The sequence below is a fragment of the Electrophorus electricus genome, chromosome 23 (genome assembly GCF_013358815.1).
Source record: "Electrophorus electricus isolate fEleEle1 chromosome 23, fEleEle1.pri, whole genome shotgun sequence".
Classification (NCBI taxonomy): domain Eukaryota; kingdom Metazoa; phylum Chordata; class Actinopteri; order Gymnotiformes; family Gymnotidae; genus Electrophorus; species Electrophorus electricus.
Genome location: NC_049557.1, coordinates 10,194,653 through 10,213,087, shown reverse-complemented (window position 1 = coordinate 10,213,087; position 18,435 = coordinate 10,194,653). Strand labels below are relative to the sequence as shown.

The 18,435-nt window shown below is 46.5% G+C and overlaps 2 protein-coding genes across 3 annotated transcripts; one reads left to right on the top strand and one right to left on the bottom strand.

Annotated features, from left to right (window-relative positions):
- Positions 1–228: 228 nt before the first annotated feature.
- On the top strand, positions 229–10,419 carry lonrf1l (LON peptidase N-terminal domain and ring finger 1, like). Of its 2 annotated transcripts, XM_035521796.1 has the most exons (12): positions 238–1,234; positions 2,230–2,345; positions 2,653–2,775; positions 3,437–3,550; positions 3,770–4,010; positions 4,275–4,380; positions 6,331–6,445; positions 6,590–6,711; positions 6,909–7,067; positions 7,211–7,373; positions 8,493–8,645; positions 9,920–10,419. In XM_035521796.1, exons 1-12 carry the CDS (start codon positions 616–618, stop codon positions 10,076–10,078), a joined length of 2,190 nt encoding a protein of 729 aa, XP_035377689.1. In that variant the 5' UTR covers positions 238–615; the 3' UTR covers positions 10,079–10,419. The 2 variants fall into 2 exon arrangements, with proteins under 2 accessions (XP_035377690.1, XP_035377689.1); XM_035521797.1 differs by lacking the exon at positions 9,920–10,419 and having other exon boundaries at positions 229–1,234; positions 6,868–7,067; positions 8,493–8,582.
- Positions 10,420–11,570: 1,151 nt separating this feature from the next.
- Positions 11,571–17,073, bottom strand: cabp4 (calcium binding protein 4). Its single transcript, XM_027025894.1, has 7 exons — positions 17,039–17,073; positions 16,511–16,676; positions 13,608–13,638; positions 12,881–13,024; positions 12,667–12,776; positions 12,058–12,205; positions 11,571–11,599 (listed from the first exon to the last, which is right to left on the bottom strand). Exons 1-7 carry the CDS (start codon positions 17,071–17,073, stop codon positions 11,571–11,573), a joined length of 663 nt encoding a protein of 220 aa, XP_026881695.1.
- Between the last annotated feature and the right edge of the window lie 1,362 nt (positions 17,074–18,435).

The following is an 18,435-nucleotide window of genomic DNA, read 5'->3' as shown; positions in this document are numbered from 1 at the left end:
TAAAATATCTACTGATTTGATTTGCACGGTGACCCAAACGTAACTTGTTCACTCTTCTGCTGCTAGAATTATAGAGCGGCTTTCAGCGCATGTGCAGATATTTCAATGAAAACAACCGACATGATCTCCAAAATAAAGACAATTGCCTCGGTGTTTGTAACAGAGCGCAATTATTGACATGTTTAAATAACGAGTAGATTAGAGTAAAGGTCATATTTTATTGCTTAAAAGAACCACGCGCCTGAATCAGTTGTTCACCATTTCTCCTGATACATGATGTAGGAATATGTCGAACTACATTCTTAAGGCTTTTAACGCGAGTCTCGTCAGTATTGTAGGTTTGCTTTATAGCTGTTTAAGTATGTTGGAGATGGTCTTGTCTACACCATTCCCAGTATCGCTGTTACAAAACTTACAAGCGAGGTTTTGTAATCGAGATTTCTGTCCAATGGGAGCGCGGCGTTTGCCGGTCACGTGACGATATTTTTATGTAACACGCTGGCACGCGCAACCGTATCCGCCGAGTTGTGCTCTCGCTGGAACTGTCGGGGTTTTCGTAGCTGCTATGGTTGGTCTCGCCTCTACGTAACGTCCCGCAGGAGGAGGCAGCAAGACATGTCGGTGCAGAAGCCCGGCCAGAGCTCCCCTCTGGAGGAGCGCGCGGGCTTTTTCATATCGGCCGAGCGCGAGGGCGCGTGCGGCGCGGAGGACGGCGTGGGGCACCGGAGACTTGTGCTGCTCAGAGCGGACGTGCTGGCATCCGACAGCCGTCTGAAGGAAGCCATCGGCATGTTTACGGCGGCCCTGCGGGACGAGCGCGTCCGCCCGGAGCAGCTGAGCACTCTGGTCGGCTCCATCCTGCGGAACTTCCAGAAGCAGGCGGAGGAGCGAGCCCCTCTGGGGAGGGAAAGTTGTGCGCGCGGGTCCGAGCCCAGCGAATTTGACTGCCCCGCGTGCCGCAGGTTTCTGGGGGAACCCGTTACCGTCGCGTGCGGGCATTCGTATTGCAGAGGCTGCTTGCAACAAGGGCTGCTCTCCAAATGCAAAGTGTGCGACGAGGAGCTGGAGACGAAGCCCGCAGACTTCCGACTCAATGTGCTTTTAACTGGACTTGTAGAAAAGTGGTTCCCAGAGGACATCAAACAGACGAAAACGGTAGCGGAGGCCGAGGGCCTGCTGAGCAGCAGACGGTTCCGCCAAGCTGTGTCACTGGCGAGTGAACTGTTAGAATCCGGTAAGTTTGATCCGCACGCCTCCTGCTCTCGGAAATAAACATGTCAGCATGAAGCATTAGCGCGTGTCATCTAATGCTTTAAACCTGTTTTTAGTGAAGACCCCCAGATTCCCCGACTTGTGCTGACCAGCATTGTAGTGTTGGAGCGCTTTCCCCCGTGTTACGGAATGAACCCCACCTCTGGATCATGTAACCCGACGCTATTACAAAACGGTCGTGAAGAGGGCATGCGCAAAAGATGCACGTTGTGTAAGGGAGGTCGTGACGCGGAGCGGAGTGTTTTGTAATGTCGAGAGAGCTGGGGAAATTCTTTACACACTGTCTGTGTTAACTGCTACACTGATGATTGTCAGAGGAAATAGATATTCATAGCCTTTATTATCGTGCCATAGTGAATTCAACTCCATCGATACGATTCTTAGCTCGTAATCAAATACAGGTACTGCGACATACCTGGCCAGGTCAGTCACCAACACATTAAAAAACTGTTTCACACCTGGTGCAATTTGGTATGTGGCATACACTGAGAAGAGAGGGTCACGGGGTCATTTCTGGGTCAGGCGCAGTGTGGGAACTAAAATCCAACCGCTCGGATGCAGGTGATCTACACAGTTCCGATCTTTCCTGAATTTCCCTGCTGGTGATAATTTTTTCACCAACTGTACCAAGACAGCAAAACGTTCGCACCTTTGGTTTAATATAAGGATGTGATATTGAGTGTATAAAGAACATTTGGAATGGCACAAAGTTTCCTGATTTGCACTGTAACAGATATTACCTCTGCCTAGTCAAACTGTGAGATTTAACAGGTAAATCATACCAGTTCAGTGTCAGTAGTGTGTGTGTGGGGCTGGCTGCAGTCCTAGTGGGGTTAGCTATAAACACCTGGGTGTGTCTGCTGGGTGGAGTAAAGTCAGAACAAGCCTTCACACTTTCTCTGTGCAGATGCTCCACACCGTACTGACGGTCTCTGTCTTTCTCTGTCCTCGGTCCAGACTCTAGTAATGTGAGGCTGCGGATGTGTCGAGCAGAGGCATATCATGGCCTGCAGTGCTACGATCGAGCCCTGGACGACTGGACGGCATGTCTGAGTGTTGCTCCGTCTCTCCAGGTGAGCGCCCCGGCTCAGGTGCACAGCTGTCTGCAAATGAACAGAAATAAAGGCAGAGGCGCAAAATATGCTCCGTTTCTCTCTCTCTCTCTCTCTCTCTCTCTCTCTCTCTCTCTGTCGCTTCCCTCTCTCTGTCCCTCTACTCTCCATCTCTCTCTCTGTCCCTCTACTCTCTCTCTCTCTCTCTCTCTCTCTCTGTCGCTGTCGCTTCCCTCTCTCTGTCCCTCTACTCTCCATCTCTCTCCATCTCTCTCTCTCTCTCCCCCCTCACTGTGTCTCTCAACTATCTCCTCTCTTCCTTGGGCAGGGGTATTTCTGCAAAGCCAAGGTTCTCCAGGAGATGGGGAGACTGGATGAATCCCTGCAGCTCTTCCTTCAGTGCCTTGCCGTGGATGAGAGTTTCCAACAGGCCAAGCAAGAAGTGGAAGGGGTAGGTCTTCTGCAGAGGCGCCCCAGAGAAGCTCTGAGGCTTCGGCCTTTGATGCCGCCTGTCTTCTGTCTGTCTGTCTGTTCCAGGAAGGTCACTGTGGCTGCGTTTAGTTTGGTTCGATGCAGTTACACATTAACCCTGCTGTGGTCACACTAGCATGAAGGGCTTGTATGAACATCAGTCGACGTGCTGGGTTGTTGTTACGGCTTGAATGCAGTGTTTCATTTTAAACAAGTTAGTTCCCTTGGCTGAAACCTTGTAACTTTTCTTTTTGAATAGACCCCCCCCCACACACACACCTAATTTAAGCATTATAGTTTTAACTAGTTGAGCTTCTAAACTAGTGTGTTCAAACCTTTTTGCGATTGACATGTTCCTGTGTTCAGGGCATTGGTCTGTAAATTACTGTAGGTTCTGAACAGAAGCTCCAGGCAGCTAATGTAACCAGTCTGACTGTGTGTATAACCAGTCTGACTGTGTGTATAACCAGTCTGACTGTGTGTGTGTGTCCCATGTGGGTCCAGTGGAACAAGAACCTCTGTTCTCTCTCTCTCGCTCCCTCCCTCTCTCCATCCCCCCCCCTCTCTCTCTCTCTCTCTCTCTCTCTCTCTCTCTCGTTCTCTTTACTGATCTCTTTTTCCTGGATTCCTTCCCGTGGTAGATTCTCCATGGCTTGCTGTCCCCAACCTGTGGGAGTATAGCGGGCGCTGGGAGAGACTCCACCCAGAAGCCGTCCACACAGCTACTCCCTGAGACCCAGCAGGTGCTCGGCCAGGTGAGGGCCGACCCGCCGGCCTCCTCCGCTAAACCGCAACTCCTCCCCTGTACTGCATTAGTGTTACCTGCTTTATTTGTGCTGACCTCTGATGGACGCTGGCTGGACTACCCTGTCCATTTAAGACTCATTTCAGCTTTAAGCTTAAAGCTCTCGTTCCACATTTTCAAATGTTGGTGTGTTTGCGTGTCCTTTACAGTAGCTGTTCTCTGTGCTTAGACCTCCTGTGTGCAGAAGCTCAGCAGGCCAGAGAGTCTGGAGAGGTCTGGTCTGAACCGAGCCCACTCCTTACGGGTTTACGGTCTGGGTGGGGCTGAGAAGGAGGGGCTTAAGCGGGTCTGCTCCGCCCCTCAGCTGGGTGACCAGGAGAAGGGCACACTGCTAAAGAGGAAGCTGTCTGGCACAGAGGCGTGGCCTGGCCTGCCCAGCTGCCATGGCAACAAGCACAAGAGACAAGGAGGTGAGACACTTCAGTTCAGCCCCCATCAGGGGAGATTTCCCATCTCGCGCTGTAAGTGGCTGTAACTTTGTTCTTCTTTTCCCCAGTAGTGTTAGCCTTGGTGTGACAGAAGCAGCCCCGTCCTTACCGTTAGCAGTAGCCCTTACCGTTAGCAGTAGCCCTTACCGTTAGCAGTAGCCCTTACCGTTAGCATTAGCCCTTACCGTTAGCATTAGGCTGAGAACACCCAGGGAGCTTTGAACCAACTCTGTTTCTGCACTTTAGAGACTGCCACTGTAGCCCCGATGGTCACCGAGGAGACCAAAGTCCATCGAACAGTGCCTAGACACCTGCTGGACCCCACTGACTTTGAGTGTTCGTTGTGCATGAGGTACTGAACACACCTGTATGTAATTAATACTTACACACTTCTCAACATGCCTGGATTTAGAGCGTACTCAGCACACCCATGACAGTGTTCGACCTGTTCTACTGCTACCTGTCTCACTGTTCTGCCATTTGCCTTGCAGAACCCTGCAGAGTAGAAAGTGTCAGAAAGCAGGGCAAGTGTGAGTGTGTGTGAGAACGTTATGGGGTTCTGAGCCACTCTTGCGTTGCGCCAACCCATGCGGGTCCGGTCCTGGTGGGGGAGGAGGTGTCAGTAACTATAACTTTGGCCGTTGAAACATGGATAGCATTTTACTTCAATGACCCAAATGGTCCGAGCTTCATTTTAGATCACTTTAAAATTACTTCTGAGAGCTGGGTTTCTTATTTTTAATGGAAATTTGGTGATGGTTATTTTAAGGAATTAATACAAATATGTTCACCTGCAGGATCAGAGAGTGCCAAGGTTTACTAGCTTTGAATTACTTGTTTTAAAAATGTTGTGCGTCATGTGCTCTGTAACCTCCGTTGCTAAGAGGTCATATTGCCCTCTGTTACTAAGATCCGTTGCTTTGTTGAGTGATACTATTAACACTGTTGGTCCTGATGTTCTTATTGCATGTCTGGGACATTGTGTTGGCACTGAGGCTCTGGCACTGGATTATTTCTGATAATTAAAAGGAGCGTTAAGTCATTCTTCCAGTGATTTATACATGTTATGAAATGGCCATTATACTGACATCGAATACCCTTCATGTTTGAGAGATTCTGTATTAAATTTATTTTAAACATGGCTGCCTTCTTGTGGGGACCCACTCTATGAAACCTACTGCTTCATTTGAGGACTATAAAGCAATTTGATTCGTCCCATGTGAAATGCAGTTTATAGAGAAAATGTAAAACTGGCATTGGATGGATGGATTTACTGTATCTAACTAGCTAGCTCACTGGGAGTGTAGAGGCTTCTGAGGTCTGGACATGAATGGCAGAGAACTAAGCAGTCTGCTTGTAAAATTCTATTTAGCTAGTGTTGGGGTCAGGGTTTGGGGTTAGGGCGTGATGGTGTTACAGTTAATGTTAACGCGTGATGGTATTTAGGGTGGCTTCTGAGGTCTGGGCATGAATGGTATTGGGTTTGGGGTCGGAGTTTGGGCTTAGGGTATGATGGAGTTATGGTTAGTTCGTGGTGGTATTGGGGTTAAGGTGTGATGCTATTGGGGTTAGGGCATGACCCTGATACAAGGTAGTGCCCACTTTGAAATTTAGCTTCTTGATGGTGAAATTCTAAACACAAACACTTAACGTTATTGTAAACATGCCTCATAAGGATGTGCTGTTGTGAGAATAGTAAAGTGGTTTGCCTGTTCGGTGTGTCTCTTGTAACAAGCTCACGAGTTTCACTACCTGTGCTAGCTAGTTAGCATTGTTAGCTACAATGGAGTTTGATTACGTCTCTGACAATAGTTCATTCAAAGCTTTACTTTGATTACCTGTCTGAGTGGTGAAGATTGATCTACTCAAATCTTTATGTAAAGTCTCGTCACTCAAGCAATTCGGGGCATTAAATGTATCGCGTTTACATGGCTGTGCAGGAAGCATGTCACCAATTCTGTGTCCAGCTTCATTATTCTGGAATAATTCTCTCCATTTTGGAAAAGCACTTCCAATGCTGACTCTTGTTTTATATTTCTTGTTGTGATTTTTTAAAAATTAAAAAGAAAATTATTTTATTACCTATGTGTTACATATGTGTGAATATCACTCAGTATGGTGACATGCTATTACTGGGACTCGTTCCTGTGAGTTGCTCCTCCTCACGTAGGAGTCCCAGTCAGTGGTCTCCGTTTGACGGTTTCTTGGTTTACTGACCTTCACGGTTTTTCTGCACAGTGGTGTTTCACACAGAGCTCGTTTGCAGTGTTCAGCATGAGTCTCTCTGCTGTGCCTGTTCTAGACTGTTCTATGCGCCAGTGACGACGCCGTGTGGACACACGTTCTGTAAGAGTTGCCTACAGCGATGCCTGGATCACAGTCCTCAATGTCCCCTCTGTAAAGAGAGCCTCAAAGTGGTGAGAGCACGTTTACGCATGCAGCTTCTGAGAGGCAAAATCTGGTTTGCTGTAATAAACCTCCTGCGGAAATAAATGTATGTAGTGTTATTTTCTCTCTCACACTCGCGCGCGCTCTCGATCCCCTCCCATCCCTCTCTGCAGTACCTCGCCCGAAGGACATACTCCTCCACCAGGCTGTTGGAGAATATTATTAGACAGTACCTGCCTCAGGAGTACTCGGGGAGGCACAGACTCTACACTGAGGAAACTAAAGAACTCTCTGAGTAAGCAGAGTGTATACCCACCCTCTAACACATGCGCACGCACACCCTCAGCAGAAAAAAACACATCAACAAAAACAATCCCCCCCACAGAGTTCCTGAGTAGCTTGGTTAATAGCTCTTGCTTGCGTTATAATTAATTACAAATTTTTCCCTCAGAGTAACGCGTTACATCCTTCTCCCTCTCCGCGTGTCCCCAGTCTGCAGAGGAGCGTTCCGATCTTCGTGTGCACGATGGCGTACCCCACTGTGCCGTGCCCTCTGCACGTGTTTGAGCCCCGTTATCGCCTCATGGTCCGCCGCTGCATGGAGACGGGTACACGCCAGTTTGGCATGTGTATCCATGATGCCCGCAAAGGGTGCGTACAGGCATGCGCATGTGTGTTAAAGCTGAGTGTGTGTGTGGTTGTGTGTTAAAGGTGTGTGTGTGTGTGTGTGTGTGTGTGTGTGTGTGTGTGTGTGTGTGTGTGTGTGTGTGTGAAAAATGTGTTTTCCTCTCCAGCTTTGCGGACTATGGCTGCATGCTCCATATCCGGAGCGTGCACTACCTGCCAGATGGACGCTCCGTGGTGGACACAATCGGAGGGAAGAGGTTCCACGTTCTGTCCCGGAGCATGAGGGACGGATACTGCACTGCACATGTGGAGTATCTGCAGGACCAGAGAGTGAGGCTCACAGCCGCATGCCACAACACTATACATGTTAACACGCTACACAGACAAAACGTATCGGGGCACCCACACGAGCTACAGTTTCCACTCCTCTGGGAAGGTTTTTCGACAAGTGTGTCTGTGTGTTGGTGAGATCAGACGCTGATGTAGGATGAGAGGGCCTGACTCTCAGTCTCTGTTCTAGTTCATCCCTGCAGTGTTTGGGGAGGAGGTCAGGTCTCTGTGTGGGCCAGTCAAGTTCTTCCACACTGGACTCACCCCACTGTGCCTTCATGCCATGTACACTGGGACACAGTTATGATGGAGCAGTATGGCTCCTTCCCCAAACTCCTCCCAGAGTTGGACACGTACAACTGTCCAGAACATCTTGGTAAACTGAAGCATTAAGATTTCCCTTCAGTGGCACTAATGGGTTCAGTCCAACCCATAAAAAACCCCATAACATAACTGTAAAGCAGTGGTAGAGGAGAGGTAAACACAGTGCAGTCAGGCAGGTCACGTTCTCCAAACCCAGACTCATCCATCAGACTGCCAGACAGAGAGGTGATTCATCACCCCACAGAACAGGTTTCACTGCTCCAGAGTCCAGTGGCGACGTGCTTTACACCGCATGGCGTTGTGCTTGGTGTTGTAAGGCTCATGAGCATCTGCGTGGCCATGGAAACCCCTGCCACGAAGCTCCCAGCACACAGTGTCTATTCTGTTGTTGATGCCAGAGGAGGTTTGGATCTCTGCAGTTACTGAGTCAGCAGAGCATTGGTGACATTTACACACTACACACCTCAGCACTGGGTGAGCCCGTTCTGTAACCTTGCATGCTCTGTCACTTCATGGCTAAGTTGCTGTGGTTCCTAAATGCTTCCACTTTTCAATAATCCCACTCACAGTTGATCATGAAATATCTAGGAGGGAAAAACGTTTATGAACTCGCTCGTTGCAGTGGTGACATCCTATTACAGTACCACACTTGAATTCAGTGAGCTCTTTAGAACAACCCATTCTTTCACAAATGTGTGTAAAGACTGCATGGCTGCCTGTGGCAATGGGACTAAATGAAACGGAAGAGTGTGTGTGTGTGTGTGTGTGTGTGTGTGTGTGTGTGTGTGTGTGTAGGTGGTAGATGAGGGAGAGTTGGCTCGCCTGCAGGAGCTCTATGATCAAGTCTACAGCCAGGCCCGTGTGTGGTTCCACACTTTGGAGAACCGCTTCCGGAACCAGATCCTACAGCACTTTGGTCCAATGCCTGAGAGAGAAGACGACATCCAGGTAACCCTGCCCGCCTCCCCCTCCCGGCCGTCTTCTCAGCCAGTCACACTTGGACTCAAAGTCCCATAAGCCCCTGCGGTGGGTGTGGTTATGTAGTTATGGTCCTGTTGTGCCAAGACCTTCCAGTGTCTGTAAACAGTGAACCAACATAAACTGTCCATGATTAATGAGAAGTCAGGGGACATGCTACCCACTTCCCACCGATGAAAACTGTGATTAATATTAATCACCCAAAGCATGCCCCTCTAGGGCGTGATGGTGCCCCTCCAAAATAAAAGGCCTGCAAGGGCTGTTTTGTCCCTAATGCGGTTCATCTTTAAAGATTAGATTCGTTTGTTTTAGGTTAGATTGTGACGAGTGCTTCCTGCACACATATGAGCTGTGCTGAATCTTGTGTCGTGGTCATTTGTTTGTATCGTCCTCCCTGACTTTCACTGACCGTCGCTAACCCTCACTGACCGTGTGTGTGTTCGTTCAGTAGGCACAGAGCAATCGCTTTATTAGGGTCTGGCACACATTTTACACTCAGTTATATACTGTATTCAATTACTGACCGTACCAGAGTCCTGGGTCCTGTATGTCAGTTACTGGCCGTACCAGATTCATGGAGGGTGCGTGTTGCATGGAAACACCACCACCATCTCAGACAAGAAAGAGAACTTTTCAACGAATGTCTTGCATTAAAAGGAAAATGCACATAAAAATGCCTCTTCCTAAAGTGTAGCTGGGCCATCGCAAAAAACAGTCATGTGTTTGCGAACATTGCACCATAAGAGAAACACCCCCCCCCCGTCCCTGAACTATGACACACACCAAACTGAAGCCTTGACTGAAGTGATGAGACTAAGTTTAATATTTCAGTAAGAATATATAAGGGAGTCATTGTGGTAATTTTTGGTGCGCAATGCAATGCTACTGGAGATGTGAGCTATATACAAACCTTTAGCTAATGACAGATGTTCAATATGTAAGGAATTGTGCCATTATCTAATTTTGTCCTTAATACTAAATGCTACATTTAATGGTTTTTGTATTGCAGTGTACATGGTCGTAATATGTGTCAGAATGATCACAATGTGATCATGTAATGCAGTTCTGAGTGTAAATGCCTGAATTAGATGGTCTAGACAAAGCCAAGTAAAAATGACACTCTTAAACGTAATTCTGAATGAGAGTCCCAGGTTCTGGCCCAGCAGAGGTTAATATTAATGAGTAGTAGATGGATATGGGTGAGCTGATCCTCGGTCTCTCTGCCCTTCTCCTGTTACTCCCAGGCACCCCCTAATGGTCCAGCCTGCTGCTGGTGGCTGTTAGCTGTTCTGCCGGTGGATCCACGCTATCAGCTTTCTCTCCTCTCCATGACGACGCTGAAGGAGAGACTCGTCAAGATCCAACACATCCTCACCTACCTGCAGAACACGCACAGTCCATAGAGTTCTCACACACACAGTCCTCTCTTGTCTCAGAACCACCCCAGCCCAGGTTTAATATTGATGTTAGTTAGCTGTTACTACGTTGGTGGTCAGATAGCATGTGTTAGCTCTGATCTGCACGAATGCAGAATGACCTGTTTGCTAGTTCTGTGACTTTATATATATATATATATATTTACACGTGTGCGTGCGTGTGTGTTCTGAGGGAGCCATCCCATGTCTTCGTCCTGTCAAAAAGTGACAGGACTTTAACGATTCGTACAACAGCTTTCTGTACATGTGAGGATTTAACTGTCTGTGTAAGACATCCCCAGTGTGCTGGAATTCCCTCTGTCTATGTAAGATTCCCCCAGTGTGCTGGTATTCCCTCTGCCTGTGTAAGATTCCCCCAGTGTGCTGGAATTCCCTCTGTCTATGTAAGATTCCCCCAGTGTGCTGGAATTCCCTCTGTCTGTGTAAGATTCCCTCTGTCTATGTAAGATTCCCCCAGTGTGCTGGTATTCCCTCTGCCTGTGTCCATCTCACCACAGGAACACGGCCCCCTGTTGTACATGGATATTTGCCTCGCTGTGTTCCTGAAAACTGCACTGCTCCAAATATGGACTTCCAGACATAGTCGTGTGTTTTTAGTCCGTACAGTTGGTGACCCCTGAGTGACTCCCTGCTGGTTCGGAATGTGTTATGGATTTGTCGTAGTGTTGCTGTGATTTTGAATGAACTGAAAGACCTGCGTTAACTTGAAGCCAAAAGTTCTGATTTCTCAGATGACTGAATTCATTCTAAAAAATGGAATATACATATCCTTATATTCCCAAGATGTATCTGTGTATGTTTTAGAGGCTTAAACAGGACAGTAGAACACTTGTTGCCATGGGCACTGTTGCTGGGCCTTTGGGCGCATTTCCAGGTGCCGCGGGGGCGTGTCTCTTCGGTCAACACCAGTACGCTGTTCCAGCGTACACGTGCACTAACGTTTGCCTTATTAAAACCATTTTGCATTCTGCTTATGTGGCATAATGCATTGGCTTTTTTGCATTCTTTTTTTTTTTTTTCTAAGTAACAATTTGGTGGATTAATCATCTATAGTCGCATTGCGGCCAAATGTCTGTCCATGAACAGTTTCTCAAGAACTGACTTGGGTGTATGCAAATTATTTTGTTTTGTTTTTGTTTTTTTTTATTTTATTAAACTGCTTTTTGCTTGAATATTTATGTCATTAATTTTAATTTAAAAATAAAACTACATTTTAAGAAACATGTTTTCTCAGGCCCTGTGTTGCTGAAATGATCCAGCAGGTGGCACTAGAGCATTAGTTCTGCAGCCACATCTGTGTCAGTATAGCTGCACGCCATGTGTATAACAGTATGCAGACTATATTCCTGTCCACTGTTAGCGATAGTTTATTTAGTTAATTTATATTCACACAAATTACAATACAGTGTACTCTATATAAAACATACCACAAAGTGGACACTAAGGAATGTTCACCCAGTCAATGGGCTGCCAGCATCATGACGAACTCTGAAAGGAAACCGAAAACAGTAAACGATGACTGAATCAAAGCAGGGCACGTCGCATGCAGTAGTCTCTCATCCACTTTCTGTGGTCTAAAGGGAAAAAAAGAACTTCATCTGAAAAATGCTACCAGTGCTATTAACCAATCAAAGCCAATTACGACCTATTTAGATCATTATGTAAATCAGGTAGCATTATTCTAATTGAGAAGGCCCAAGCTAATTGATTCCATCTAGCTTTTCGTTCACTGATGGAAGCTTCCACTTTATTCACTTTGTTAATATTGTTTGTGTTTTAACTTTGGTCTTTTTGGTTTTGGGGGGGTTTTAGAACAGTTTTGGGATTGGTGAAAAAGGAGTTGGCATATGTTGTTATGGTGACGTGTCAGGCAGACTGTCCATGGTGCCCAGCCTCTGCACAGATCACCTCTCTGAATCAGACATGGACACACTGTCCTGGCTCACCATTGAAGTCCACAGTTCCATCTCCGTTGAGGTCGATGTCGGACAGGATCTCTTCCGGTTCGCCCTTCTTCAGCTTCTCACCCAGCAGAGTGGTCATCGACTCCTTCAGCTCCTCGAAGCTGATCCGCCCATCACCATCAGAGTCAACCTGGGGGAGAGAGAGACGTGTGGGATGATGTGATAGAAATAAAGAGAAATAAAAGAGAAACGGATTCAATCTCTACTTTGCCCTTTCACGTCTCTTCCATGTGTTTTTGGTTCGTTTCACTGAGTGTCTTTTCATTGTCATGTGTAAATGCTCAGATAGCTTTCTATCCAGTTGCTGCCTGCAGGCGTTTAGCTGACAGATGGGCTTTCTGGGTGGTGAACGTGGGCACAACTTTCAGTTGACTTTCAGAACTCGAGGGGTGTGATCCCAAGAATAATATTCCTCACTGAAGTTTAAGAACTTCAAATCGCAGTCTGTGGTGCACAAGTACCAAGGCAGTTCAGAAGATAGTTTTCCCAAACAGTCCTCTCCAGTAGGCTGGGGTTAGTCTCAAAACGCACTAGGTAGTGCGTACTGACGTGGGCTGTGGCAGGTAGGACATGTTTTCCTGCTCCGCTGACCTGTTTGAAAGCGCAGTGCAGTTCTGGAAGGCCCACCATGTCGGTGGTCTCCATAACCATCCTCGGGCCCATGAGTTCGCAGAAATCATCAAAGTCTACATGACCACCCCCTACACACACACACGTGACCAAATGAGTCCAGAAAGGATTTGACTTGTAGCTTGAACATTTCAGTCTCTGAAATCTTTAAACACATAAACACACACAGTCTTACATTTCATTTTGATCTGTTGAATGATCTCGATCAGCTCCATCTCCGTGGGCATGTATCCCATGGTGCGCATGCACTCAGCTACGTCCTTATAGTGCAGGTATCCGTCCTGGTCATAGTCGAACTCCTTAAATGCCTGCTGCAGCTCTGTGAAGAACAGACAGGGTGCCTCACACCTACCACACACCTGGAGTCCTACTATACACATCACACACCTACCACACATCTGAAGTCTAACCAGACACCTCCCACACACCAGGAGTCCTACATGAAGTGTTACCACACACCTACCAAACACCTAGATTCTTACCACACATCTCCCACATACCAAACACCTGGAGTCTTACCCCTGGACCCCAGCATTTAAGCGGTACAGTAATACAGACTGGAGCCTCTCACCGTGTTTTTGGGTTACGGGGGGATACAGGATGCTTTCACTGTTCCAAATTTTATTTTGTTTGCCATTTACCAGATTTCCCTGTCACTCAACATGAGCTGCCACTCAATACACCACAATAACGGATACAGCTCACTCTCACTCCTCATCCTCACTCCCTCTCACCTCTCACTCTTCACTAACCAGAATACTCCACTTATACATTAATTGCTTAGGGTGTCTGGGAGCATCTGAGATGCAGTTCAGTCTGCTGACATTTTACTGTTCACCGTTTTACTGCTCACTGTTTTACTATTCACTGTTTTATATGACATGTAGCAGCTTCACATTTACCATCCAGCTCTTCTGGCAACAGCTGTCTGTCCTATGGGGAGAGAGAGAGAGAGAGAGAGAGAGAGAGAGGGAGAAACAGAGAATTGACACAAAAAGTATCTAACTATGGAAATCATGACAGCTTTGGAGCTGAGAGCCCTGTGAGATATTGCCCATATTTACCACTACATCCCCAACCCATCCACATTCACTAATTATCATCACACAATCAACAGAACAGCTCAGCAGAGAGAGAGAGAGAGAAGTGCTGTCTAATAGGATTACACCATAATGTGTCTCGCCCTCCCTGACGTCAATACATACACACATACAACCAACTGTGACGAATATGATGAAATGATGAACCATTCTAGTACACACAAACACACATGCACACACAATGCATCATACACACATATAAGGCAGTATATCACTATGTTCCTTCAACTGAATGAGCTCTGGCACAGTAAAGAAAGAACATTTTAATTTGAGTTTAAGTTGCATATGCTTCCATACCGGTGTTGATGTCCACACACACACTCACACACACACACACACACTTGTGGGGGGCTGACTGCATGCAGATATAGCAGGTGCTGCCAGTAGCTGTTTGTGTAATAACGTGCAGAGTTTCTCCTTGTGTTGCCAGCATAGCTAGAGGTGTGCAGCTCTGCAGAGCGAATGTGTCAATGCTAACAACCACACACACGTGTGTGTGTACATGTGTGTGTGTGTGTGTGTGTGTGTGTACAGTACCTTTCACATGCACATACATGCACACTATTCACATTTACACAACCAAAACAAAAACTCACTAAACACATAAACATGTCTGTGCAAAGTGATCAAACTGAGTTCTTTTAATTCAACTTGTGACCCCTATAAAAAAATCATAATTATGATGGTATCTAATAAATAAAGATCCCCTCCCATACAAGCATTCATTATTTTATGTAAATTATGTCACATTTCGCAGGTTAGCAGCCAGTGTGAGGAGAGGAGCCGTGAATCATCATAGCAGGTTATTAATACCTGTATAATCTTCTTACCCGCCAACCTCCAGCACAGGTGAAAGCCAGCAGATAGAAAGCAATTATATAAATGTCCACTCTGCATGCACACACACACACACAAACACCCCCAAAAACCACACCTTACACACACAGAGACCGCTAAACCACCTCTACACAGACACACAGACCGCTAAACCACCTCTACACAGACACACAGACCGCTAAACCACCTCTACACAGACACACAGACTGCTAAACCACCTCTACACACACAGAGACCGCTAAACCACCTCTACACACACACAGACCGCTAAACCACCTCTACACACACACACAGACCGCTAAACCACCTATACACACACAGAGACTGCTAAACCACCTCAACACACACACACAGACCGCTAAACCACTTCTACACACACAGAAACCGCTAAACCACCTCTAAACACACACAAACACACCCTAAAACCACACCCTACACACACAGAGACCACTAAACCACATCTACACACACACACAGACCGCTAAACCACCTCTGCACACACACAGAGAGACCGCTAAACCGCCTCTACACACACACACACAAACCCCTAAACCACCTCTACACACAGACACAGACCCCTAAACCACCTCTACACACACACAGACCCCTAAATCACCTCTACACACACACACACTGACCCCCTAAACCACCTTTACACACACAGAGACCGCTAAGACACCTCTACAAACACACAGACCCCTAAACCACCTCTACACACAGACACACACTGACCGCTAAACCACCTCTACACACACAGAGAACCTCTAAACCACCACCACACACAAGGACCCCTAATCCACCTCTACACACACACACCCCTCTGGTCCTGCTCTTCTGTGTTTTGCTTGCTGGGTTTTTGCAATGTGTGTATGTGTGCAGTCTCAGAGTACCATGTTATTCATTTTTTAAAGATTTGTGGGTTACACTTCTGATGGCCCTTCTGATGCTTAAAACTCAGGTGATTCTCAATATGGATTAGGTTAGAGTTAAGTTTAGAGTTAGGGTTAGGTTTTGTTAGGTTCAGAATTAGGGTTAGCATTTTGGTTGAGATTACGATTAGGCCTGGGATTAGTTTAAGAATTAGATTTAATAATAATAAATTGATTGATTAGACTTCAGTCGCATTATTTAGGCTAAAGGAACTAGTCGTGTACAAGCATCTACAGGGAATTAATTTGACCTCTTCAAACAAAAGGGTCTTTGAACACTGAAGGAGTTTAATGGACTGTGTTCTTTTACTGTATAACTGCATCATACACTGTGTGGTGTATATCTGACTTAGTAACCTGGCCACACAGAATACTGACAGTGCCCAACCCAGAGTTATAGTCCCTCCTGGAGAAATTCTTTTTATTTATTTTTTAGCCTAGATTTCCCCTGGTGTTAGTTATTTCTAATTCCACAACTCCCCCCTAGTCAAACAACTCCAGCCTGCCGGGAGGGTGAAGGTTGTGTATCCTACACAACACCTGTAGCCAGCCGCTGGACACCAACACTAACTGAACTGAGGGCCAACCTCCTGCTCCACCCACACCTACACGAAGTAGACAGCATGACATTGAGGAATGAGGCACTCAGAGAGGGAGACCAAATATGATGTCTCAGAACCAGTGATGGCTTTGGCATCAGCAGGGATCAAAGCAGCAATCATGTGATGATGGGGCCAGTTTGGAGTGCTGAGCTGCTCAGGAGCTCCAGGTCAATTCATTTCAACGGTAGACCAAAGTTGTCATAACCCTGAGGCCCGATAGACCCCTGCATCACACATGGTAGGGCTTTTGTGTGAGACCCTCTAAGTTGGGCATTGCTGCAGACCTTATCGCTGCTCTGTTTGGCCATCTGATGGAAGCGGGGCTTCTGTATTTTACCTGTCCAAAGAGGGCATTGAGGTATGGTGCGTATGCAGTGACGGAGGCCTGACTGAAACCCCGCCTACGCATCTCTTTGCCTTTGTGAGATGAATCCTTCGAGTGCTTGGAGCTGCTCTTCAGAGCGGAGCGCGGAGCGTCTGATGTAGAGGGACGGGCTGAGTGGCTAGGAGGAACAGACACAGGCACAGTGGGGCACCAAGAGGATCCAGCTTAGGCACATAACTTCACCCCCAGGGTTTCATTACCTAGCTGTGTCTGGGGGTATAGTACCTGAGGCTATACCCTGGCCCTGTATCTTAGAGACAAACTGCCCCAAAGAGAAACATTATATTTTAAAGTACCTTATATTTTAAGGTACTTGATATTTTAAGGTGTATTATATTTTAAGGCACATTTCTGTGCTTTTTTCCCTAAGACTGCATGTGAAAATCTTCACTAAAATCATCATAACCAATGATCCTCACCATAACCAATCATCCTCACCAATGTCGTCATCCTCACGTTTCTTTTTTTAAAACCACTTACCTCTGGCTTGTGGGTGCTTTACTCCTCTGAGACATGCTGACAGAGAAACAGAGGACAAAGGATGGGGAGAAGGGTGGAGAGGGAGAGAGGAGACAATTAATGAGTAACTGGCAGAGGGTAACAGGAAAAAAGGGTTAAAAAAAGAGTCCTGCCAAAACATTGAGAAAACACTGAGAAAAACCTGCAGCAGAGAGACAGAGACAGACCTATAGCACAGAGACAGACAGACCTGCAGCACAGAGACAAAGACAGACCTGCAGCACAGAGCCAGACAGACCTGCAGCACAGAGTTACAGCACTAATATACAGGAGTGATTAAACTAAGAGGCCCATCACTGCCAATTTAAACAGTGACACAAGCAATTTCAGGTCCTAATAGCTCTAATTGGAGAAATATATTAGAGGATTGAGAAAATAATTGCAAACACAACTACAGAGAGCCACAGGCAGGTCTGCAGGTCACACTCATTCAGAGGGGTTTTGCTTTTTTTTTTTTGGTGTATACATGTGTATGTTTAGTGTAACACAGGGTAATGTCAAGTTCAGGTATCCCCTGTAAATTACAGGCATTTCTTACATTTTTCCAGTGATAAATTTGGAAAATCTGGTAACATTTTAAAGCAAGTTTAGTGTAGCAGAGATTGTCTAAGGTTAGCTGTTACTGTGTGTTATTTCACCCCAAAACCAGCATCCCTGTGGCATCTAATCAGGCTCATCTGAAGATATCGACTGACTGAGCATGGAGAGCAAAAATAAGCTTGAAAGGTTTTATACCCCCTGCTCATCTACACCAACTATACCCCAACTTCTGGCTGATCACAGCCAGAAAGATCAAAATACCTGCAGAAATGGAGCTCTTTCACCCTCAAAGAGAAACACAGATTACCAAACCAAGCAGAGCCAAGGGTCCGTATTTGCAGGCTGTAACATGAGATTGTCTTATTGTTTAAGATTTTAACCCGGATTGGCCAGTAGGAAAGTTCGGTTCCGACTTTGCGTGATTTTGCTGTAGTCATCTTTTCTGGACTGCCTGATAAGATGAGCTTGCTTTTCATCTGTATGTAAAATAATGACTCAACAAGAAGGAAATGTTACCATGTTTTTTCGATGATTTAATCCCACAGCCTCAAATGGAGAGTATTTGATATTTGAGAATCTGAATCTACTTTGTTGGCGTCAGGTGGTCAGCTGGAGTGTCCTTGTCTCTTTCTTGTTGTGTAACAGGTCGGTTACAGTGAACATACGCTGCCAAACCATTACAAGGTTTTTCTGAACAAGCTCCAGAACATCACGACTGTCTCAAACAGGAGAATCCGATCTTCTGTTGCAAGTTTAGGTCACAGATGTGACGGGCCCCTCCGTTACCACGGCAGTAGTGGAGACAGCTGGGTTTTTGT

Bases quoted from the DNA above. Each gene is read 5' to 3' on its own strand.
- lonrf1l (XM_035521796.1), top strand. From the start codon at position 616: ATGTCGGTGCAGAAGCCCGGCCAGAGCTCCCCTCTGGAGGAGCGCGCG. The intron at 4,381-6,330 runs GTACTGAACACA...TGCCTGTTCTAG, and splicing joins GAGTGTTCGTTGTGCATGAG to ACTGTTCTATGCGCCAGTGA. The intron at 8,646-9,919 runs GTAACCCTGCCC...TGTTACTCCCAG, and splicing joins AGAGAGAAGACGACATCCAG to GCACCCCCTAATGGTCCAGC.
- cabp4 (XM_027025894.1), bottom strand. From the start codon at position 17,073: ATGTCTCAGAGGAGTAAAGCACCCACAAGCCAGAG. The intron at 13,025-13,607 runs GTAAATGTGAAG...TGTTCTTCACAG, and splicing joins GTTGCCAGAAGAGCTGGATG to AGCTGCAGCAGGCATTTAAG. The intron at 12,206-12,666 runs GTCAGCGGAGCA...TCTCTCCCCCAG, and splicing joins TGCACTGCGCTTTCAAACAG to GTTGACTCTGATGGTGATGG.